Raw genomic sequence first — 25,837 nt, 5'->3', positions numbered from 1 at the left:
TCTGGGAATATGTTCGTGGATGTATAGGAAGGTACTCGCCAAAATTGTGGCCATTTTGGACACTCAGTCAATTATTTCAGTTAGTCGCTGTAAGGGTTTTTGTAAAAATAGAAAAAATTGAGTAATGAGCTTTCATAAAATATTTTTACAAAAGGCAACATGTCTATGCAAATCGAGTTGGATGCTAAGTGAGGACATCTGCAGCATCATTTACAACTGTAAATTTGGGCAGCTGAATTTAGATGTGGCCGTACCAACTTAGCTGATGAGTATTCGGCATGGCCAAAATGAGAGTGCGCCACCAATAACATCAAAAAAGTTCACCAATTGGCACTAGATTACAGTAGAATTTAGTTTAGAGAGATAGCACAGGCTAAGTTCATATTGAAAGAAAGATGATTCAAATCTAGGTTGAACTTGCTCAATAAATGCAGAGCTGAGGTCTCGCAAATTATTCACATTCTAAAATATATTGGTTGTTTAGATCATGAATATAAAATTCAAGAAACATGTCAGAACTAGAACTCAAGGACTGCTCCTTATCAGCAACAATAAAGGATAGCAACTCCAGGGTTATAGTTAAATTTTCCCACTTGTCTGTCCATTTCATCAATTTTATTCCATTGCATTTTAAAGGTCTAATGTCTTTCCTATTTAATTTGATTTTTGTGGCCTCGGGTAAATATTCCCTGTTGGCGCACACTGTATCACACAGGTACATTTTCCTCTAATAACTCTCTCACTAAAGGAACACTTGTGTAGAAACTGTTGGCACATAATATGCAACCTTCATAAACGAGTCCGTTCATTAGCTTTAATACAATACAATGTCGTGTGCACATACCTTTTCTGATAAAGTCCTCTATTACCCGAGTATAAAATGACATTTCAAATTTAGTCTTCGGGTAGGCAAAGGTTTAAGTTTGACTCCATATTTATGTCGTTTAACCAGGATATATTGGTGAAATATCAGACGCCCACGCCACAGAACCATACTTTCAATCACCAATTCTTTCCCAGGTCTTTGTAAATTCTCATTTATTTTATAAAAAATAGATCTAATCTTATGCAAATTATCCCAAGGAATGATATTTTTTATTAGTATGCTCATGTAAATTGGGCCATCTGACCAATACAGATGAATTTGGGGAAGAGGACTAACACCCATGATTAGTAAAATACCTATAAATTTATTCTCTTCTTCAAGGGTAAGCAGTACCGAAATTTACTAATGCTTTCGGAAGTATCTGCTTACTTTACAGGGTTCAGATTTATAATTTTTTCAGCATATTTGTTAGTTTATTTCACTATATATTCCAACATATGAATCAAGCAGTCATTTTCAGACACTAACAGCTCCATATCATGTCAGTTTCCTAGCAGGGAAGTATGCTTGGCTACTAGACCTCACAGGGTTAGACACTTCTTTCATTTTATCACTAGATGAATCTGATGTCTCTAAACCCAACTTACTCAATTCACAATCAGAACAATAAAGAAGTTTTGCACGTGCCCTCAATCTACCCGAACAATTTCGCTGGTTAAGATCATCTTCTGAATCCTCCAAAACGTTTACTCATACATGTCAGATTCAACCGCCTCTTCACCATCGACATCAAGAATAAAACAATGGTGTTACACTGTTTAGGGCTAACAGAGTAAATTTACAGTAAAAAATTCCCCACTAATTCAAGAGATGTCATGACACTACATGAGCATGAGGCATACAACACCACATGAGCTATTTGAAAGTAACCAATGGCTCAACATTATTTTATAACTCAGCCAAAGTGTTCTCTAACGAAGAAAATCAATGAAAAACTTTCTACCTTCAAAATTCATTCACTTTTGCCATTTTCACTAAAATTACTATATCACCTGTATGGTCAATTAACCTTCATCTACAATTATTTATACCCTAATGCTGATGTGATTGATGCGAAACAAAACTGCATACAAAGGATGAATTGATTTAACTAATAAAATTAGAATTTAAGGAGAGGATTGCGCTGAACAGAAATAATTTATATCAGACTTTGAAATTTAGTAGTTATACAGTTACACTAGAATATAATAAGTCTCACAGCTGTGATTTGTGGTTTTGACTCAAAAGTCACCAAGAACAAGACCACAAGGATCAATAGCTATTCTTTCTTATATGAAGGATGCCAGAAATAGCAATGGACGATGCAGGCTTGTGGATACAAAGTATTCATCAGAAAGCTAAGAACCACAAAATCTCTCATTTTTAGAGTCTGAGTTGGAAATTCATGTTTTGGTGCCACTTAACCACCCTTATGTGTTGACTGGGACAAAATGACATTAATCGACGTGCCCATGGGTGGGTCACGCAGCCAGACAGGAAAATGTTGGCTTCCGAGCTTCGTTAGCAGTCCCTTACTATGTGATACATAAAATCTTTTATCTGTATGTAAAAAAATTAAATGGAATAGCATAGAACAAAAAAGTGAAAAATTAATATTTTTCCATTATTTAAACGCCACCAGATAAGGAATATGATGCGGCACCCTGCCGCCATCAGGTCATACATAGGAAATTGCACACCGGGAGGAATGTATTAAGCAAAGCGAGATAGATTTCTTCATCAAGTCATAACTGTCGATGAAACTTGATCATGTGTGGAACATTTCTAACAGTCAAAACAGTGGACTGCAAAGATTGAATCTGTTCCGAAAAAGGCAAAGATGGTTCCATCGACGTGGAAGGTGATGGCGACTGTTTTTAGATATATTGACGGAATTTTGTCGATTGATTATCTTCAAAAACATAAAAGAATAACAGGAGAGTATTATAAATCATTACAGGACAATATGAAGGTATAAATTGCAGCAAACTGAACATATTTGAAGAACAAAGTACTTTTCCATCAGAACAATGTAGCTGCTCACACTTTTCGTAAAAATTTTTGCTTTGAGGACAGATTTTCATGGTACCAGGAGGTTATTGCATTAATGCCTATTTTGTGGAGAAAGACACCAACTACTACTTGTAAGAAGTAAAAAGGTTAGAGCATCACTGGAAAGTGTATAGACTTAAAAGGAGACTATACTAGAGAAAATAAATTTGAATAAAAATATATCTCTTTTGTGAAAAAATGATTCTCTCTTCAGAAACCACCATCCATTCATGAACACCGGAACAGCTGAGTAACTCCTCTTTTCTAAAACTAATTTACAAAGTAAGAAATTCTTGGAGAGAATTTAATGCTAGCACCGGGATAGTAAATTCTATTACTGCCATAGGGATACCTATGACAGATCTTCTCTTCCTTGAGGGAGAACTCCTAGTATAAGTAGTGCGATCACAGCATTATGTACAAAAATTGTAATTGTAAAATTCATACTAGGTTTAGCGATTTAAGGTTAACATGCTACATTCACTTGCATTATATTGAACTTATTCCATATCGACTATTGAGTGAGGAAAAAGAGGAGTGTCTGCAAAACATAAATAGCAGAAGCAAGATGCCATCATTATACATGTTACTTTGCAGTTTGAAAACACTTAAAGGTGAGCAATCTATACTTCAAAATAAACTAATTATATACATTATGGGACCAGATCATGGCTTCTAATTTCATTTCAGATGCATTTCAATTTTTTTTCACACGAAACGGTTAGAAGTCTACCACATTATGTATCATTGTCAGCCGCAGATTCATAAACTGCACTCATTCAATAACCCAGACCCATATGAGCTAGGGGGCTTGTTGCATCTGAAATTACACATTATCTCGCAAGATCATCCTGAAGTTTTAATACATATTAGTGGATTACTCCATTAAAAGAAACTATCACAGCATCTCCTGCAGTTCTATGAATTAGTCTAAGGTAAACACTGTAAGTTTAAAATGTTGGATTTGACCTGATGGCCTGTTTTCCTACATGTATAAACTATGAATAACTTTGACAATGTATGTACGGCATTTTGTCATAACGTCTTGTTCCTTTAAATTCCTCAAAATTTAAGAGCGTAAGAGGATACCTCCATAGCTTAACTGGCTAAGGTACTCAGCCCAACCTTGAGGGATCTGGGTTCAAATTGAGGCATTCTGGGCAAGGCTAATGACTTTGAAATTTCTGCATTATGATGCTCATTACCTTGTAGAATCATGCCTAATATCTTTTGATATTTTGTTCTAGTGTAATGGGACCAGATCATGGATTTCACCTTTACTGAAGATGTTTAACTGATCTGGATTAGAAAACAAACAGTACTATTGTTTTTTCCAAGATAAATATTAACTTCAAATTTCACAACATTTCAAATAACACAGGATTGAAAAAATGATGAATATCTGCATATATTGGTTGCAAGTGGGGTTAATCAATTCACTGAAGTGCTTTAATACATTGCCAAAAACAAATTCCTTGTTTTGCAGGAATTGGGTGAAATTTAATGTTAATCCAAACAGAAAATATTAAATCTAATGCCGACTACATTATGTATAACCAAGGAGCATTCAGCTGTATGCATAGCATAAAAATTGTCATAATCAATAAAAGCACTAGCTCAGAAGTTGGAATGAGTATATGGGCTATTAATAAGGAAATGTGGAATAAAGTAAATTCACCCTTTGCATATGCATTTTAGTTAGGAGTTAAAAAGAAGACGCAAAATGTCGATTTCTCAAGTTCAATCTGCCAAGTCAATCAAGACAGGATAATTGATTTATTTTTTCAATTTTTTTTAATGATGGGTTACAAGGCGGGTCTATAATATTCATGCCTCATGTTTTTTCCATACGACTAATTCAGTAATATTTAGAACTGTATAGATTCTTCTCGATTACATTTTAATTAACATAATATCTTAGTTCATCTCTAAAGTCACACAATATAAGGGCTATCTTTGAATTATTCATCTACCTATTTAAATCTATGAGGTGGTAGACCAATGAGTAAACAGTAGGTCTACTGACTTGAGGGTTGGTCTAACTTTCTTAAGTTATGTGATTTGTGGGTATCAAAACATTCTGAACAACCAAATGTAGTACAAGGAATAGAACTGGCCCCTCTACCCAGATGTGTGCATTCAAAACATCGTTAGGCTTAATATTAGGTCATCCTTACACTTGCCTATCCCACCAACATTTGGGTTGATTACTAAAGTTGTTCTTTTAAATTGACTTATCTTTATGAAGTGCCTACATCTCAAGGGTTGACCTTTCCATTGACTTGACTTTGCAAAATTACTTTTCATAGTCAATACCAGGTAACACTTCTGCCGAGCAACTTAAGAGATGTTTCACTGCAGTCTTTTTTTACCGAAGAGCCTTCGAAATTACAGGGAATTCTAGTATTCTACAAAAAGAACCCAGACAATGCCAGCATCAACATTGTTAAAAATGAGAATTACCTTAAAATGTTACGGACTTACAAATTACATCAATTTGTGTACAATGCAATGGATCACAACTAGTGCCACCAGCAAATTTTTGCTGCTCTGAAATGAAATATTAACATCACTAAATGATTCTTATTTCTTGGTCAGCCACAAACAAAGCCATGGTATGATCCTGAAAATCAATATAAGGCACAAAACTGCCCATTTCATAACAAAAAACATTACTTTCAATTTGTTTATATGAAATCCACCGTTGAGTTGATGACTTTTGATAGTTTTTCTCAATTGTAAGCGTGAGAAAACTCTTAAGTGTGAACAGTTTTATGACATTTGTCAGCAAGACACTTTCTTGGCTTATATAGTTCAACTGTTAACGCACAAAACAACAATCATCTTACGATGACATTCATGCTATGCAATTCAGAACACAAAATATCTAAGTAATATATAAAAATACAAAACCTAGAAAAATAAATCATAGGTGATACAAAATGAGATTGAAATTGCATATTAGAGTAGTCAACATTTGACAATTTTCTTTGCAGCTATTACAAAATGATGTTCAGTAAACATTCAACCAAGTCAAACAGCAAAGCCATTAGACCACAAATTTTACCAAATGCATTTGCTGAATGGCGATCAGATCCCTTTCCAAACTACTGATTAATGATTCTAATATAATCAACTACAAATTAGCAGTCTTAAGATAATGATAATTACGTAAAAATGAATTATTTCAAGTAGATATCTGAAATAGAGAGACAATTACAAAACAACTTCATACTTCATTTAAAATTAAACGCCAACACACCCTATAATAACTGAAACACACATACAAGCTTTACCAAATGTATTAAGTTTAAAAGAATTCCTCTACTAAAAAACCTGGAATGAAAACTCTACACTTCAAAATGAACATATCAGCATATTTTAATAAATGCATGTTTGCTCCTTCAATTTAACCAACTAAATTCTTTTATCCCTTCTTAAATTATTCAATGACAAACATTTACATTATTAACACACTAGAGATACACTTATTTCAACTTGCCAAATATTTGTCGGAGAGGAGCACTTATGAGAGGACACAAAACAAATAATAATAAGCAACAACATTTCCAAACTAGGCATCTGGGTTTAGGAGTAGTATTCTGATAAATATCCCTATTCCAAAAACTCTACATCTCAATTGCCTAAACTCCTTTTATTGCACTATACGCATCCCTATGAATAAAAATTAATCTAGATTTTGGGAGATGGGAAGACATGCACTTCAACAAATGCAAGTATTATACGACAAAATGTATTATTTTCAATTCTATTTAACGGTAGTTTTTAAGGATATCTTTAAAATTTGTCAGTCCCTATTCAGTAAATTTCCATTTTTAATTACTTTCAGGTTTTACAGGGCATGAATTAGGAGAGAGGGAATCACCAAAGGTTAGTCTCATTTAGGCCCCAGAAGGAAGATCTCAGCACTGAACAACACGATTCACATGCTTACCTGATCAATGATATAGTTTCTTCGACGGCTACCAGCAAGGGCCAATAAACGGACAAGACACTTAGTGCACTTATCAATGAGTACATCCCAACGGCCATGGTAGTTCCTTTTCCTTGGAAGCCCCATTATCTGTAATTTAAAAATGAACATAACATGGAACAGTTCTTAAATACACGAAACAATAACTTGAATCATTATCTAAATCTGACGACTTATTGAGATTATCTTTCATAACAAACAATTCACACAAGGAATTACATATGGCCACTCACAAACATTAGATAATAAAATTCTGAGCCTCAAGTGCTGAAAATAGGTAAATTTGGTTTCAAGGGAGATGTTGATCATGAAATAATTTTTTAAGGTTTTTGCATAGCATTTTAACCACCTCAATTACATCATCCAACAATCATACTTAAAATATTTAAGTGGATTCCCTAGTACTCACAGGTAGTAAATTGATTGATAAAATGTATTAAAAATTTGATGACTAACCTAAGTAAAAATCCCACTCATGGTAAAGAGACATACTAGCATATAATTCTACATTTTTTATTTTTAAGATTCTAGATTAAAAATAAGCAAGGAACAACACAATTTAGTTAGTTTAGGACACAAACGGATTTCACAAACCATTCGGCTTGGTGTATGCCAAAAGATATTTGGAAAACACTTAAAAAGGTGAAGCTATATCATACTGAAGTAATAACATGACTGCAATAAAATGAAACGACAAAAGGGATGTTGTAATGCTCAGTACTATGCACCCCTTAGAGTTTGCAAATACCAAAGAAGTAGACTGGAAAAGTAAAGGTGAGACAAGTAAACCCACTGCTGTGATTGATTATAATGAGAATATGGGAGGGGCAGATGTTGAAGATCAGATACTGAATTCATTGCATGCAATGATACAACAAGCTAACAAAAAATTTTTACTTACTGTAGCAAGTACAATGCTACTACATGCATATGTTGTGTATAAATTTGAAAAATTTGAGAAAAATTAGAACTTTTCATTATTTTACAAAACAAAACAGATATTAGCAGAAGAGTTGTTGGAAAAATCATATCAAGAAAGAGTTGTCAGGAGAGATGCAGTATTGATACACGCAACCTTCCTATGAGACTAACTGATTGCCATTTCCCAGAAAAATTTGAGGCAAGCAAAGCAAATAGTAAACGAACATTTAACATTGTGTTATGTCCTTGGGGAAAAAGTTAAGGAGAGAGTCTACGAGGCAGTGTTATGTCAAAGTGCCACTATGCATACGTCCTTTCAATCCATATCATACCCTAAAAAATTAACTCCAATGATGAGAATTATTTAAAATAAATATTTATTTTTGTAAGCATAATACTTTATATTTAATGTTAATTTACACCTAACGAGGAGAGGCTGAAAACTAATGCACACACACTTGTAGAGCGCAAACAAAAACCAATAGCAAGATTGGGCAAAAAGTGCATTGAAGTACAATTCTTAAGTTTCAAAATCATATATTTATTTTTCAACATAGTCACCGTTATGGCTAACACATTTCTCCCCAAGTGCAACAAAATTTTTCATTCCATCACTGAAAAGCTCTTCCAACTTTTCTCGAATCCAGGACTTGACAGCTGCCTTCACCTCATCGTCCGAGGTGTAATGCTTACCCTTAAGGTGTCTCTAGAGTTGAGGAAAAAATAAAATTGCAAGGTCGGGGGAATAAGAAGGGTGTGAAATCAGTTTAAATTTCAGGTTTTGCAGAGCCTCTCTAGTTGCACCAGAGGTGTGTGGATGTGCATCGTCATGTTACAAGATTATTGGCCCCAGGCTGTCTTTAACATGACAAACTCGACGTTTGAGGTGCTTTAGAGTCTGTATCCACTGAGAATTTACGGTCGCCCCTCATTCCAGAAAATCGGCCACATGAACTCGGCGAGCATCCCAAAACACAGTCAAAAGAAGTTTCATCAACTATAATGGCTCTTCCAGGCTCGCAACCACGAAATTTTACTACTTATCGATTTAAGGTATACCTATCAACAGCATCTTCACCATAAAGAGCCTTTCAACAATAATGAATCTCAGTAAGAGTCAAATTTTTAGCAGTTTAAAATTCGATTACAGTATGCTGTTTGACTCGCGTTGATATAGCACTAGAACACGGCTCCATACTTGGGCTTCTCGAAATACACTGGATGAACGCAACGACCTCAAACCTGTGCATGAGTATTGAGGGGGAATATTACTTCCACATGCCACCTGGTGCACTTCTTAAGGTCATTTTGCTTGCGCTCTACAAGTGTGCATAACTTTTCAGCCTACCCTTGTATTTAAAAGCAGATAACTATTTATACAATTGCAGAAATTAAATTAATACAATAAGGAGAAAAGACTTATCAGGAGAGTCGTTACTCCAGAATCAATAATAACCTAACTAACAAAAGCAATTGCAAGTACTTTTTCTTTCCACTCAGGCATGGCACAAGTAGTATGGGTCAGCCTAATAAGTACTACAGTTATGATAAAACAATTTTCTAATTTGACAATTAAGGAAGACTTTACTTTGAAGTGATGAGTATAACTCTCCACTCAAAGTAACTCATTCCAAAACTGATTCAAAATGAAAGACTCTACAGCTCTGGTCTCAGAGTACTAGATGTTAGTGACAAAATTTTCAAGTGTCCACGACAGAAGAAATTGACATTAATTAATATATTTGTTTAGAGGAAACCAGATATAAGCAAAAAAACCTCAGGTCACTGAGGAAATTAATGGGGGCAATTAGACGTTGAAGGAGTTGCTCCCTGCACCACAAGAAACCAATGGTCATCATTAGCTTATTACATCCTGCTTTGAGCTGTTTGAAATGAATTTGGCCCTCAATTTGTTACATAGTTTACACAAATACCAACCTTGTGGTTGGTAACTCTGGATAATTGCATAGCATACACATTAGGTACATACCTTCATTTTATCAATTAAACTGTTGGTACCAAGGACGTTGTAAAGCTTCTCCGGGTTATTCTTAGCCCATTCATTGGCCCAGGTTGTTTTCCCACAAGCAGGCAGTCCAACCATCATTATTGCCTTGAAAATAAAAATTTTTCCCTGAATGCACATGAGAAATATGACACACATTTAAAAACATGATAAAGCTCAGCAAAAATGACACAAGTGACTTGCCCAGGGGCTGGCAAAGTACAATTCCAATATAGAGCATGAATTAAGTAAAAAAATAATAAAAAATTAACAAATAATACAGCTAAATCTTGCAAAACCAGATTACATGGCCCAGAGAAATGGAATAACCAGTAGTTTTTTTTTAAAGTAGTGTTGATGCAATGCTTGGTCAACTATGCTCTCAGGCATGCTTAAATTATAATATCCATAAGAAGTATACATAGATGTATTAGCTTATTATCTAGCTGAAATAGTATACAGCTGATGGTTTTCTTGGTGACAACTTGGCACGGCTTATGTCAAATTAATTCCAAGTTTCAATGGCAGCATTCTACCACTATTTGAAATTGATCAAATTAACAGCAATTGATAAATAAAACTTGGAGTGCATTCTCGTGACCATTACAGTACACAATTAATATAAATGATGTGTGATGAGCTAAATAACATTATCACAGCACAGAAATCATATTTAGATTATTCCTGAATGAATTTAAGTGCTCGAAGATTATTTTATCGAAGTGAAATGTATTTTATCAGTGCCACACTTTCTAAGCTAATTTTACAGCCCCATTTTAAGTGTGTGATTTTAAAGTTACAAACACATTAGGAAAGAACTAGTCATTTATTGTAAATAAATGTGCCACGACTATGCAGCATACAGCATTTTGATGAGCAAGTGAATTATTTGCTTTACTAATTTTTCCAAATCTTCTGGTCAACTTCCTCCCTTATATATGCTTTGGGTGACACTCTCTAGCTTCCAATGATAAATTGAAGAAGGTGTAACATCAATTTAATCATGGGTACATTATGCAGGCCTGATTAGATTATTTACACAACACTTAGCTTATCGGATGATAAAAAATACCTAGTAAATCACACATATTGAGATTCTCATTAAATGCCAGACTTGATTTAAAAGAAATCCACAGTAAATACCATGGAAATATACTGAAAAAGTGTATTCTGATCAACTACCGAGGTCATCAGAAAGTTCAGGTGGCATACAATGAATCAAATAGAATATTTGCTTTGAATTTACCATGGAAGAAAAATCCCCAGGTATATTACCAGAAGAATCCAAGATTAAAAGAAAAACAAAAAATTGCTACAAATGTTATATCACTCCACTTATAAATGACTTCCTTATCCTCATTGCACCATTCTAAGCTTGGATAAAAATTAGCAAACCTAAATTTACCTTTCCCCTTCCTGAACCAACATGCAGAGTTATGTATGAATACACACGAATCATACTGTAAGCAAATGCTTGCTTGAAGTAGATCCCCATCATCACCTGTATGGAGGTGGTGCAAAGCCCAATTGTATTCTGCACTGGAAGATATTTCATACCTCACAATCTCCTCTTTTCTCAGGTCTTTTAGGTCCCCGCACTCGAAGAGACGGATTAAGCTGCCCTATTGGGATATAATTTGACCTTTCAGCATCAGGTCCAACCCATGGTGTAGGTTTATTCTCCACAGGTTTAACATCTTCCTGCTTTATCGCAGGACCAGAACCAAAGAAGCATTCAAAAGCACAATTTTTACTGAGAACATGAGGGAAAAGGGCCTTTCCCTTCAGCATTTCCTTTTGCACATCATAGGCATGGCCCTGCCACTGTCCATTGACAGAAAAACTTATGCGGGCAGGATTGCTATCCATGTCCTGAGGGTTAAGAAAAAGAAAATAAAACTTGTAACAACAAACTATTACTTGGTCAAATTAGATTTCAAAAACTTTTATTCTTTAAACTTTTAAAAACTTTTATTTTTACTTTTTTATTCAATTGTATCTCATAGCTTTATATTCCATGGCTTTTAAATTAATTAATGATCTAAGTGTAGACCAAGTCTGTAATAATTTCTCCAAAGAAAATGGAATAAAAGAGGCAACAACTCCCTGGTTGAATCATGCAAATACAGTGCAGTACAAAATTCATGTTAAGTTCTCCAGGAAAATGCAACTTCCCCAAACAGGTCTGTAACCCACTGAAACAAACACCTTCCCCAACTAGGATTGTCTATCTCCTCCTATAAACCAATTCAAATTCAATGGCGTTAAAGAAGATATTATCTCCAGCCGTTTCTTATTTTTAACTAATTTAATCCTAAGAAAGTTCTTCAAAGATGAGTACTTGAATTTATGATAAATAGGATAACATAAAAGGCAGAAGGCAGAGAAAACTTGACAAATATTTATCACTGATTCACTACAGCAAGAATATGACAGATAATATTTACAGGTGGATAAAGATTAGGCATTTTCTCATTATTTATAAAGAGATGTAGAGTCTTTCACAAAGCAAAGCAGCAATCACAGAAAAATTGTTATTAATGCTTATTGCATATTATAAACAAACTCTTAGGTAGCCTATGATATAATAGTACTTTGGAATCATGAAGTGACAAGGGCTCACAATCCCTGGAGGCCCCTTGCACCTGCACTTTGTTGATTGTTGAACAAATGTTGATTTTATAATAACTTATTTTAGTTATTTAATTTAAACTCTCCACTGGATAAAAAACACTAGTTTATACGACATATTATTCTTACATTATACAATTTATTAATACTTGTTTTATAAAATAAAATTACAAATATTATGCTAACATATTTGAATATGTGAAGGGAAGTCCACATTGTAATTCCTTGCAATTTATTTATTTTATTTATTCAGTATAAGTCCGAAAACAGCACATTTTGGCCTTTACATCGAACTATTAACAACGATAACAATGATCACGTTTACAAACACCCAAGCCCTAGGTAGAGAAAAACTCACCCAGGCGGGAATTGAACCCGCGACCCTTGGAATAGCAGACGAGGACGTTACCCCGCCGCCACCGGGGTCGACTCTGAGTGTCTTATGAACGCAATAATTTGCTGAAACTTGGTCCAATTTTTTAAAGGGGAGAGGGACACATAAGATGCAATAGCAGTATGAGGTCACTAATAGAGAGGAATATAGAATACAATCAGGATGCAATTGTGTTTCATAGATTTTGAGAAAGCATTATATAATAGTCAGATGGTGGGTTGCAGTGTAGTCGCAGTCCAAGGGTAGAACGTTGGACTACTGACTGGAGGGCCCTGGGTTTGATTCCCATGCAAGCCTCTCTGGGCACCAGCAGCTCCACCCAAGCTATGTGATTTTTCAGGAATCAAATCTTCCTGAGAAACCATAACCAGCAGAGGGAAAGGAACTGGCCCCCCTACCCTGATGTGTGGATTTCACATACCATTGGGCTTAATATTGGGTGGACTCTAACATCACCTATCAAACCAACCTTTGGGTTGATTACTGTGTTTATGGTTTTAATATTCAGATGGTACTTCTGTTTGTGGGGATGATTTGGAAGGATATATATGTTTGTTTCATAGAATTTGAAAGAGTTTGATTGAGCAAATTGGGTAGAATTAACGAAGGTATTTCAGCAAATAGAGGAAGACTGGAGGAATGGGATACACATCCGCAACTGGTAATGTCACTGGTAATTGCTAAGGTGCAAGTGGAATAGGGGGCATTAAGAATATTTCACTCAAGAGGGGTAGGTGGCATTAAAAGGGTTAAGAGCAATTCAATTTTATGTTAAAATAACATAAAAAGTTTAGCAGCACAGACAGTTAAAATTTATGGTATACCATTTCCCTGTAAAAGTTCACATCAGTTACTACTAATATATTTTACCTACCAAATAACATGTCACAACATCTCCAACATCATAAGGTCTCCCATAATCTTTGAATGAGCAGTTGGTTGATGCTTTACCAGTTCCTCCATAACCAAATGAAAGTGGTTCTTCTCCTGTCAGATAAAATGTACAAATATAAGAATTTTCACCTTCAAAAACACCAAATCATAATCCTCCTTTCAAATGCCCTTTATCGTTAACCAAGACAAGGAAAGGGTTATTATTTTATCATTAAATTTATAAAACAACAATATTAGTCCCCTGCCATCATCATTGATTACTGTGGATAATTACTATTATCAACTTTGTCCAAAAACAAGCCATATAACATGCATGGAAATTTTAGTGCAAAATACTGAAATTTCAATACCAGCATCCAAGAGAAAAAAGAAAATAATACAAAAACTAGAAATTACATCACCAAAAATGATATTCCTCATAAATCTACAATATTTTATTGCTAATAAAATAAAATTTCTTTCTGATGGTTAAGGTCTGCTAAACCAACTAAATACGGTAGAAGCAAAGAATCTGTGTAGCTGCCGTTTTCAAATGAAATGTACAGAGGTACGTATTTCTAATAAAATAATAGATAATAAGAGAATATTTTTAACTAATAAAAGAGTCCAAATCCATTAAAAATGGGTAAAAGTTTGAAGTAGATAAGTGCCAACTTCATTCACTTATTTAGCTTTCCAAACAATTTAGGTTGACATTCTATTACCTATAGAATAAATTACCAACATAAAAAGGCTATTAGGTGAAATGGACTTCGGAGGCTTCTATTCAGGTAGGCAGGGCAATTTCTATAGGTCATGAGTCCATTATGGGCACATTGATTTTAAACTTACATTCACTGAGGAGTGTATCCAGGCCTACATAATCCTCCTTTTATCTATGCATTATCAATTCATCTGACTTAACTTTAACAATACTTGTATACTGACCAATTCGTCATCTAACTAAGTAAAATCTCATACAAAGACTATTTAGCGCATCCTTTGCTCATGAGTCATTATCTATTGAACCAGCAGAAAAAGTTATGATGATATGCCTTCTACTTAACTATCAACTCATATGGATAAATACAGATTATTTCACCCAACCGAAGTTCTAATCAGCGAAAACTAGAAAATTGTACCCACCAGTAAACTAGTACATACCTAGTAAGTAACTAAGTAGCCACCTAGTAAATGACCTGACAAAATAAGGCAATCTGTCAATGATAAAACCCCCCTTACACAAGCCTCTACTTTGTATTCCAGGAAGGGCTTTATGTGCGGCAGTTTAGAGTGCATAGCAGTGTATACAGAGTGTTGGAGGTGCAACAGGACAAAATTCAATATGAAATTCCTGCGGTTTTATACCACATTTAGATGTCACCATTGGTGCCCAAATAAGCTTCACATATGTGTATGTACTGAAGTCGTAACCTCAAAACAATTGCAATGCTGAGAAAAAAAAAGGAGTATAACAAAATAGCCGCATTCATTGAAAGTGTGCACACTGGTCACTTGGTGACAGAAATAATTAGTTCTTCGGTTACCCAAGATCGACTGTATATGATGTCATCACAAAGTGATATTGGTCGGTAAGGTCCAGTGATGGTTTTGCTGCACAGGCAAGGAAAACTCACTCAATGGAGCATGTTGTCAGGACGCCCAAAATCATCCAAAAGGTTCAGGAGCTCATTTTTGAGGATCCAGGGGATTAAATCCAAGATAATCATTGGTTGTTGGTTAAAGTGAAAAGACTGCGTTGAATCGTCAAAAAGAACCTCTACTACAGGTCTTACACCATTAAAATAAGAGAGCTAGTTTCCAAAGCCACCAAGGCAAAGCGAGTTGAATGTTGCAACCTGCTTTTGTGTTCCTTAAAAAACAATGCAGCTGAACAAATGAATTTTTTTTCTGACAACACATTTTTTACTGTGGATGCTCAAACCAATTTTAGGAATGACCACTGACTCGCCCATGATCGTGAAAATGTTCCTGTTGTTTCCAGAACGAAATTTCCAGTGAATGTTCACTTGCTAGGAATTTGTCCAGTGAGGGTAATGTCACACCACCATGTTTCTTTAACAAAGGGGAAAATATCAACAAAGAATTTTATTTGCACATTCTGACAAAATAAGTAAAACCGTGGATAGAAAACTCTGTCATCTGGAAGGCTGTACGTTTTCCAGCAGGTTGGACATCGATATGTTTTGGTCAAAAGAATTCTAGCCTCCGAACAGCCCAGATTAAAACCCATTGAGAGTACTATGTGTGGAGCTACTATGTTCCAAAGGGTTACCCATTAAGTCCAGACATCCAAGTGCTGCATTATTGAGAGCCATCATTGAAACAATATTTGCTGATATGACATGGTAAAACGAGCCTGTAAATGCCTTCGACCAAGAATGGAGGCTGTCATTGAAGCAAAATGGGGATACATTGAATACATTTTTTGATTATGATCATTCAAACAATTTAGTACAAAACCTTTACAAAAATTTGTGATAAAACCTTTCCATAAAAATTGATTAATTTGTCCAGATTTTTGCACCGCAACCTGTACTTAGCAGGAGAGCATATGTTTTATCCTGTTTCCTTTTATATTAATCTGACTTTCTACTGACTAAGACTGACTTTTACTAATTTTAACACAGGTTTTAAGTATGAGATTGAAAATATTTTATATTTCATTGAGGTACATTATGAGAGCCATCCATTCCTCACCACAGTATATGTCACAGGTATCACCAAGGTAGGTATTATTACAATTTTGGTTATTTAACAGTACATATGCATATGTAATAGCTTATGCTAAATAAACTGGTTTCATAACTGAATGGATTAATGTTCTAATTGAAAATACTGGTGGGTTATCCAAATGTTTTCAATATAGTCCAAATTTTAACAGCATTTATTTTCTGAACTTTTAATGAAATTGATAAATTAATGTCTCCCGATTTTTTTAAGCTAGAAGCCAATATTCCATTTTTCCACTGCATAAAAAAGCTAACTAGTAACTCGAGGCAGTATAGTATGTTTGCCGTTTGATGTAATTTTTCCAAACTGAAGCCCTCATACATAAGAAAACACTTAACAGCGAATCATACTAACCTAATTGCATAGTGTTCTCAACAGTAGACCAACCAATACGTAAGACATTTGGATTAGGTTCCTGCTCGGCCAAATGTGAAATGTCACAGTTTTCAGTTATTCGACCCTCAAAATAAACTTTTCCTCCTATTACACCATGACTAGCACGGGCTCCAGCCCATACATAGGCAAATCCTTCATCATGCATTGGAGTAGCAGCAACAAAACCTTTGTCTTTACTGATGACGAGATTGAGGTCAGAATCATCTGTCATAAAAATAAAATCAAGAGAGTTAATGAGCGAAAATTTTCATATCAGTTAATTAATACCCCTTTAAGACTTTAATGCAATGAAACAGAAGAGCTTAGGTTTTTGGATACTTATTAGTTTTTAACATAAACTCATATATCCAAGAAGTTACTATTTATTTATTGTGAAAGGTACAGTTAAATGTGTACTTACACCAATCAAGAAGCACAGCATTTTCATCAAATTCAGGCTCATCATCAGGTTTCCTTGGAGGGGCACCTCTGAAACTGAAAAAAAATGTTGATTCAATAAAGGGGCCATGCAGAGGCACGTCATTGCATAAGTCTTACTGAATGTTGGTTGAGAATTTTTTTTATTATTTTAACAGAAATAACAAATTTGAACTTCCCCAATTTCACAGTAAAAAGTTTCTCAAGTCAATTAAAAGTAACATTTCTAAAATCTAATTTGAGTTATATCAAGATCACATGCTATATCAACAATGTTACTAAGGCTGCATATGAATATAACGTGATATAAGATGACTTTGAGGAAATAATTTCTGAAAATGATTACCTGAAGACCATAGGACAAAATATGATTTCCTGCTGGGAATTCCTTATAGCTTAAATACAAAGTTTTTTTGGCTTCCATATTTTCCTTGATTTATGTGTCACATTTTTTTGGAGATTTATATTATAAATTCCATGTTTGTAATAATAATAAGAATAATTTGTAATTAATAATATTTACTTTTGTAATAATGGACTAACTTTATGGATGAATGGAATAATTTATATTAATGGACAATAGGACAAAATACCAATACAATAAATTATACGATGGCAATCTTTTTTCTTCGATCATTATATAGAAACAAGCTTCTTTAGCTTGCCATATAACAGCAGATAAGAAAATCATCAGTTCTTACTTTTAGCATACTTAAATATTCTAGTTATTTTCTATTGAAAATTATCCAAAGCATACGGCTAAAATATTCTAGATTCTATTTACAACCATGTTTTGCTTATGTAAAAAAGAGGAACAATACATACGAATAGCTTTACAAAAAATCTTTTAATACACAATTATTAACTATTTCTATATTTTGGAATCAATTACACTATTTATGATAAGGTATAAATAAGGAAATAAATTTTGTATTAACTTAAGAAATTTCAAAAATTACATCACTCTGTGGTAAGAGTGGTACACACTTTTAGCTCTAAATTAGCCATATTATTATTAGGTAATCTACTGGTTAAGGTAGGTTTTGGATGGACAAAACTAATAAATATTTTGTGACTCCTAACAAAACACAATCCAGCAACCTCTATCAAGTACTTCTTCAACTCTCTTTGCCTAGCACAATTCTTCTCCTTACGCCTGTAATACTTTGACTATGTTGGTCCTAAGGACTAATGAGATAAGTAATCTGTTCTACCTGCTCAATTTATTACCTTCCTATTTAAATGTTTAGCTCAGCCTTATTCTTTCTGGAAAATTGCATAACTTTTGTTTTAATAATATTGATTCTCATCCACCTATTGCACTGAATTTCCAATTCACTCAGCAATGCTTGCAACCCCTTGGCTGACTGACAAACTAAAGCTTTATCACCAGCACACCTAACTGATTTTACGAATTCCTCACCAACTTTCAATCCTACCTCCAGTTCTTCCCACGCCTCTTCAATCATTTCCTCCACATATACATTGAACAGCACCGGTGACAATGGACAACCCTGCCTTACACCTATTCCAAACACTGCTTATCCGGACTCCCCATTCCCCACTCGCACCTGAGCAGTCTGAAGCATGCACATATTAGCCTCCTGTACCTCCCATCTATTCTTATTTTCTGCAATATACTCATTAGTTTTTCCCAATTCACTCTATTAAAGGCTTTTTTGAAATCTACAAAACAGGCAAATACGTCTTGATTGCATTCTATATTCCTCTTATTTAGTGATCTCGTTACTGCAATGGTACCAAGCATACGACTTTCCTTCCTAAACCCAAACTGATCATCCCCGAGGTAATCATTTGCCCAACTCTCTATACTTTTGTTGATGATTCTGAGAACAACTTTAGCACCGTGGAATATCAACCTTATCGTTCTGTAGTCCTAGCACGATGTAGCCTTTATCTTTTCCGGAATAGGAACTAAAACTTATCTCACAAAGTCTTCCGGCCAGGTTCCTTCCTCATAGATACTACGAATCAGCCCATAGAGCCTCTTCCGCCCACATTTTCCTAAACATTTCAGTAGTTCCGCAAGAATGTTATCCACCCCCACGGCCTTATTTAGCTTCATCTCCCTTAATGCCCTTTTTATCTCATCGTTGAGTATACCTGGACCTAAGCTATCTTCCTCTATGTCATGTTCCTTTTCTATGTCTAACTTTGTTGGGCTAAGTTCTTTACCATACAGTTCTTCTATATATTCCTTCCATCTCTCTTGGATCTTTCCTGTGTCAACTATTACCTTACCCGTCTTATCTCTAACTGTTAGCATAGATCTTCCTTTCTTAATTCCCGATAAAGATTTAACTTTGCGGTACAGCACACCAATTTCACCTTTCCCCTGCAAACTTTCCATATCCTCACACTGCGTTGTCCACCATGCCTCTTTTGCTTTATTTGTTGCCCGTCTAAAATTGTTAATTAACTCTTTGCACTTCCTCCTGCCTAGCTTTGTGTTTATATTCTTCCATTTTCTTCTCTCATCCATCTCTCTTATCATCTCATCCGTGATCTATGGTTTCCTTGCTCTTTTTCCATTCACGGTTCCTATAGTATATTATTCTATAATTAGCACTCCAGTCATCCCCGCTATCCTTCCATCGCACCTCGTATACCTAAAATATCTATTTTTCCTCTTTCTATCCTGTGCTTAATATTCTCTAATTTTCCTGTCCTCAACATTATCCTAACATTCTAAGTTCCTATTCTAACTAATTCGGTCTTCTTCACCTGCTTCTCCTGTCATGCTGCTGTCTGTTTCCCCTTGCAAGGGTTTCGTGGGATGACGACTGCAGTAGCCTTGCCTCTCCCACTGCCAGGCACAACACACGGCTGATTGGGCCAAGTCCCTTAGTTGCCAGGACTCAAAATCTCTGTATTGTCCATCATTTAAATCTTAGGAATTATAATTGAGGTGGTTTACCATTTCCTTCCACAATAGTATTTTTAACGTGACACAATCACCCAATGGCCACCCCACTAGGGATGCCTTTGCAGCCGCCTCACTGAGGAACAGACACCGTGTGGACTACCTTTCATCTGGCTCCTATACTTCAACCTATCTGGTATGGGTGGCCCTACCAGGAGCCATTATCATTACTCCCACTAGCATAGCTATAGGATTACACAAGCACTTCAACCACGTCAAAGTTGTAGTCCATGTGTATGGAGATTGAAATGAAATAAGTAACTTTGTAATTCTACACACACTTTATTTACAACAATACTTCAGTTTCGATGTTGGACGTCATTACCAGGTGGTCCTCACAAGAGCCAACTTCATATATATATATATCTTCAGAGCGGTAGGGGATGGGAGATGGAGGGGTAAATAGGTTAAAATGTAGATGCCAGAGAAAGGGAAGTACAGTTTTCTTTGCCAATCATTGGCTGTTACAGAGGATTGTTTGGGATGGGGAGAACAATGTGAAAGAGTGATAGATGAAGGAAGGGGGAGTAGAAGGGATACAAAATTTTGTCCACAAGTCCATCCTTGCAACAGATACATTTTAAAATTTCTAATTGCACCATTACATCAAGTCTATGGCCTTTATTTTCAAAAGGCACTTCTGTGACCACCCCAAGGTTGCAGGTTCATATTTCTGCCTAGGTGGGTTTTCCTTCAATAATGCCATTGATATTCGTAACTATTTTTACTGTTATGTTTAGGGCATAGGTGGAAGAAGGGACTATTTTTCTCAATTACACCCTAATTAATAGATAATTATCACATGCACACTACACTACTAGTTAACATTTAATTTTTATACAATGACTTATGCGCACAATAATTTATGATCTTATTTTACCGGAGAGCCATTGAGGCCATGATACAATTTACATTGGTCAAAAGCTACTTATTTCATGAAAAAATTACTTTATAAAATTTGGGAGCCATTAAATGTCCTAGTAATGATCTACGGTGATTAAAAGTCACCAGGCATTCTAAACAGGTATGGTTCCCGGTGCACTCAAAAGGAGTCTAAAATTTGAATTTATCCCTAGAAATTCAAATTTTTTTCTAGATCTGTTAACCCAGCATTGTTTTAACTATGATACTTCATTGTATTGGGGTGACTAATGCATAACCTACCTTATGAGAAATGTTTCATTCTGATTGACTCTGATCTTTCAACTAATTTATAGAAATGGCAGTCTTCTAAAAACTTTTAATGCCAATTCTTTAACAATAAAGAAAAGAATGAAATCTCTATTCCATTGCAGAAGAATTACAATGGATTATAAATGTGAACATACCTCTGATTTCTTTCTTCTGGGGAAGTGGAACGCTGACGCTTTTGCCCCCTTGCCGGAGTTTGGTCTTGTTGAGTGTCGTTTTCTTCTTTGACTTTACCCCATCTTGTCGCTGACCTTCGTTCATGTTTAACTTCACCTTGCACCTGTGCAGGCTCTTTCTTAACATCAGCTGGTTCAACCTTCACACCATCCTAAATTATATGAAAATACCAAAGGAACTTTAATTGTACGTTTATGAGCAGCAAAAATACAATTTACAGCCTGCAACAACATGCAAAAAACATTTGAGAAATGGTTGGGGCCAATACTTTGTGGAAATCTATTTGTAAAGCATTCAGTCAAAAGTCTCATTTTAATTTTCTACAAGCCTATGTCAAGAGATTAGTCATAGATGTGGACATGGGAATATAAATGAACAGGGTGGTTTAACAGAAACATAACCAGAGTGGGTAACAAAATGGGAATTTCAGCAGACAAAAACTATTCATTTGAAACAGGATTGGAACCTGGATCCCTCAATTTCCAGTGAAGTCCTTAGGCATAGCAAGTTTTCGAGGCATCTCAAATATGACAATTATCAGAAAAACCATAGAGAAATGGGTAATTTAGTGCTGTAGGATGATCAGGGAATAAGGAAAGGATGGAGAGAAACATGTTCATGGCATTAACCTCTTCAATGATTGATGTCAAGGAGTTCACAGTTTAACACCCAATCTGATGGATGCTATATTTCACCCAGGTGCAAATCAGTTAACTACATAAAAATACTGTCATGGTTGGGCTTCAAACAAGACCATTGGGGTGGGAAGCCAGAACACTAGTCACCACACAAACACAATTCATAGCTGAAGGTAACTTCATTGAAGAGTTTGCAAAGTGGTCAAAAGGCAAAAATTTATAGTCCCATTTAAAATATAGAATTCAAAAAGATAATAAGTTAAATATAAACTTTTTTATTTAACAAATGATGGTGAGTAAATAAATGCTTCAACCTCAATCCTCTATGTTCATTAGGGTTGCTCATAAATGTTTAAATTTGGAAACTGCCAGGTACTCAGTTGATAACCAGTCATGGGCCTAATTAACTGGTGAAATTTTAACCTGTCAGTTAAAACTTCTTCAAATGGCTTTAACTCCGAAAATTTATAAAAAATGCTAGAATAAGTCAATATAATTTTTCTAATTCTTCTCTTAATACCATTTGGTGAGCTGTAGGGGAGGCAGCGGAGAATATGCTTGGAGGGAGGGAGCTTTCTAAGAGAAATAGGAGCAGGTAAGGGCAGAGGAAGACACTGGGTCATGTTTGGGGCTGCATGAATCCCTGGGAAAGGGAAGAGGCTTGGAGATACTAGTGGTAAGAGCTCCTTCAGCCCTAAAAAATTCCTTCGCCCTGTCTTTCCCAACCCTATACCTCTTATTAGACCACCGCCAAGAATATTTCTGTCTCCTCCTGCCCTAACCATAAGGAATAATGCATATACTGCATTGACTCCTGTATTATAATCTTGGCTTAATGAACTACAGATGAAAAGTAGTTTGTATTAGTGTCGTTGCACATGGCCTTATTTATTTGCTACAAACTTTGCAACCAGGCCAGTGATATGGTACAGTTAAACCAATGAATATTTAAAAATTAGTATCATCAAAAAATAAAATGTGTTACTGATTTGCATTATTGTTCCTTAGAGCTAGCAAAACACTAAGTACGTATTTACAATGTATAATGTACTTGCAAATTCCAGTGTTAAAACTACTACTACACTGCCTTTCAATGGTTCTAATATAAATAATGAGAATCACCTATTACCATGAATGTTACCTTCGTGTACCACAGAGAATTGCCAATGGAATTATGAGATCAAATTTGGAGTATATAAAAAATATCTTTTCTCTGGGGCCAGAGTATTGAGCGGAGCCCATGTCAGGAATTTCTCCTACCTTAGCTGGAGAGGAAGACACAGGGCCAGTTTCATCAGGAGAAGTTTCCTTTTCCATTGGTTCCTCCTTCACCGGAGCCATATTTTCCATTTTCACTGGAGTTTTTTGAACCTGCACCTCAGTGCTTTCCTGCTCCATTTCTTGATGATTATCTCCATGCTGGACATCTGATGAGTTGTTATCCTCTTCCTGATGTTGTTCATCTTCATCCTTTGTTGAAGAATAAAAGAACATTCCATCACTTTGTGTGACATAACAGCTAAATTCACAGTATTTTGACACACGTCCGTTACATTCTCTCACATTTGAGCCACCTCCAACAAATCTCATGCTCTTCTAATTGAAGGTTCACTAAGTAAGAACTTTCTAATAAACTTAATCGATGGTGGAATGCTAAATTTAACTAAAGATAATTCAATAACTGATCATATCAGTCAGTATTCCACTTAGTTCAATGGCTAATACACCAACTGATTTAAGTTTCACAATATGACAGGTTGCAAGAAAAAATCTTGCATAACAACTAATTGGATTCCAATCATCAATGCCAATTCAGCATGTCATGCAGAGAACTGATACTAACCTGTACTTGTTATTACAGGGAGTAGCAAATACTAATAGGAAACTGTTTTAACAATTAACACTGTTGTCGCAATGTTTAATTTAGAGTAAATCATCGTTAGCCCGACTCAATATATCGGAAATATCCGAAATAACTTTTTTATCAAAAGCTTTTAAAATGGTTATTATTACAAACAGTTTCATCACTGCCTTGCTTACTCTCAATAACCTCAAACATGTTAAGTTATTTCTCTAAGCCACACTGCCTAGAGGATTCTCTGGGTAATTACCTCTGCGTTCCCCTCATCTTCGTCAACCCTTTCCTTCTTTGGAGACTTCTGTCCATGACCATTGTCATCTTCAGCTTGCTCTGCATTAGGTTGCTGCCCTTCTTCCACCGACCCTTGGGCCGAATCTTGCTCTCTATATTCCTCTCCCTTTGTACCTTCCCCAATCGATTCCCTGGCCTGTTCCGGGGAATCATCTGAAAAAAGGCATTACGCAATTTAAAGATTTTAACTTTCCCTTGCCTTTCGTACCCGACACGACAACATGGGTGCGTTTCCAGGAACGAGGGGTTTCATTATTAGTTACTTTGAAATATTAACATTATAAATGTCAACTCATATTATCTTTAATGCATTCTATCATATATTACACATATTATCCCTTCATTATTAAATGTAATTACAGATATTCTGACACCATCTTACAATTACGCGCCAAAATTATTATCATCAACATCTTCAGTTTTAATTAAGTTTAATTAATAGTTAATCGCGGTCATCTATGCAGGACTTATGCCCGATACATTTAGATCAAATTTTACCAATAAGTTCAATATGCACCAGCACACAATGTTGCCTGTATGTTGTAAGCTGTAACCTTAATACTCTCCAGAAGGAAACATTTATCGCGCGGATATGGGATAGTCCTTCGGTAGCATAACCGTAATGTAAAATTAACGACAAACGAAAAGTTAACGAACATCATACTGGTCATGATCAATTCAGTGATCCCTGCATCGGGGCAGTCGCGCGTTGTTTACATGGAAAGGACGCCAAACCATTAAATCGACTCATTAACGTGTAGGGGCTTTGAGAAATGGCAAAAATCTGCTTAGAAAACGATCAAAACCACTTACCTCCCGCCTCCTGGGACAGAGCATCTTTGAGTCTGTCGACCAGCACAGCTTTGTTTCCTTTGGTATCCAACCCACGCGCAGATAATTCTGCACGTAATTCTACAACTTTTAGTTTTGCTGGGTCAATAACGGTCTTCATTTTACTATATCAGAAATCCAGGTTTAATTATTAATAATACTTAACACAATTAGATATTATATGTCAGTCTTTTTTGAAGTACGTGAAGGTAAGCGTCGGCAAGGTACAGCGATGCGAAATGGCTTACAACGACACACTCCATCTAAAGTGAAACGCGAAAGACGATTGGTCTATAATCAGCGTACCTTCTACTGCAAGCCAATCATGACTATTCTAACAAAGTTCGTTTTTATTTTAGAATTGCTTTATCTACTATTTACAACTTAAATTTCCTTCGCAGTTTCCAACGACCATTGATATCTTGTGTAGGTGACTTGTGAAGTCTAATGAACTGTATATGAACTTGGTAAGGGAACGTTATCAGCTAAATCTCCCAAAAAAATCAGTTTCGTAGGTGTGTCTGGGCAATGCCGGTGAAATCATCGTGGGAAATAAATTAGGAAATTGATGTACGAACTTGATAGTTTCATTCATACCATTG

The 25,837-nt window shown here is 35.5% G+C and overlaps 1 protein-coding gene across 1 annotated transcript in view; it reads right to left on the bottom strand.

Moving 5' to 3' along the window:
* The window catches only part of LOC139695439 (heterogeneous nuclear ribonucleoprotein U-like protein 1), a 57,343-nt gene extending 31,863 nt beyond the window's left edge, over window positions 1-25,480 (bottom strand). Inside the window, exons 1-10 of the mRNA XM_071594225.1 lie at window positions 25,218-25,480; window positions 24,364-24,557; window positions 23,513-23,722; window positions 21,575-21,765; window positions 17,286-17,359; window positions 16,844-17,089; window positions 13,737-13,849; window positions 11,395-11,709; window positions 9,823-9,945; window positions 6,873-7,001 (exon numbers count right to left, since the gene is read on the bottom strand). Of these exons, the coding sequence (XP_071450326.1) occupies window positions 6,873-7,001; window positions 9,823-9,945; window positions 11,395-11,709; window positions 13,737-13,849; window positions 16,844-17,089; window positions 17,286-17,359; window positions 21,575-21,765; window positions 23,513-23,722; window positions 24,364-24,557; window positions 25,218-25,356 (1,734 nt within the window). The 5' untranslated portion in view covers window positions 25,357-25,480. The remainder of the gene's footprint in view (window positions 1-6,872; window positions 7,002-9,822; window positions 9,946-11,394; window positions 11,710-13,736; window positions 13,850-16,843; window positions 17,090-17,285; window positions 17,360-21,574; window positions 21,766-23,512; window positions 23,723-24,363; window positions 24,558-25,217) is intronic.
* Between the last annotated feature and the right edge of the window lie 357 nt (window positions 25,481-25,837).

This window comes from Hetaerina americana, unplaced genomic scaffold, assembly GCF_022747635.1.
Source record: "Hetaerina americana unplaced genomic scaffold, ioHetAmer1.1.p SCAF_6, whole genome shotgun sequence".
NCBI classification, from domain to species: Eukaryota; Metazoa; Arthropoda; class Insecta; order Odonata; family Calopterygidae; genus Hetaerina; species Hetaerina americana.
This window is presented reverse-complemented; position numbering and strand designations above follow the sequence as displayed.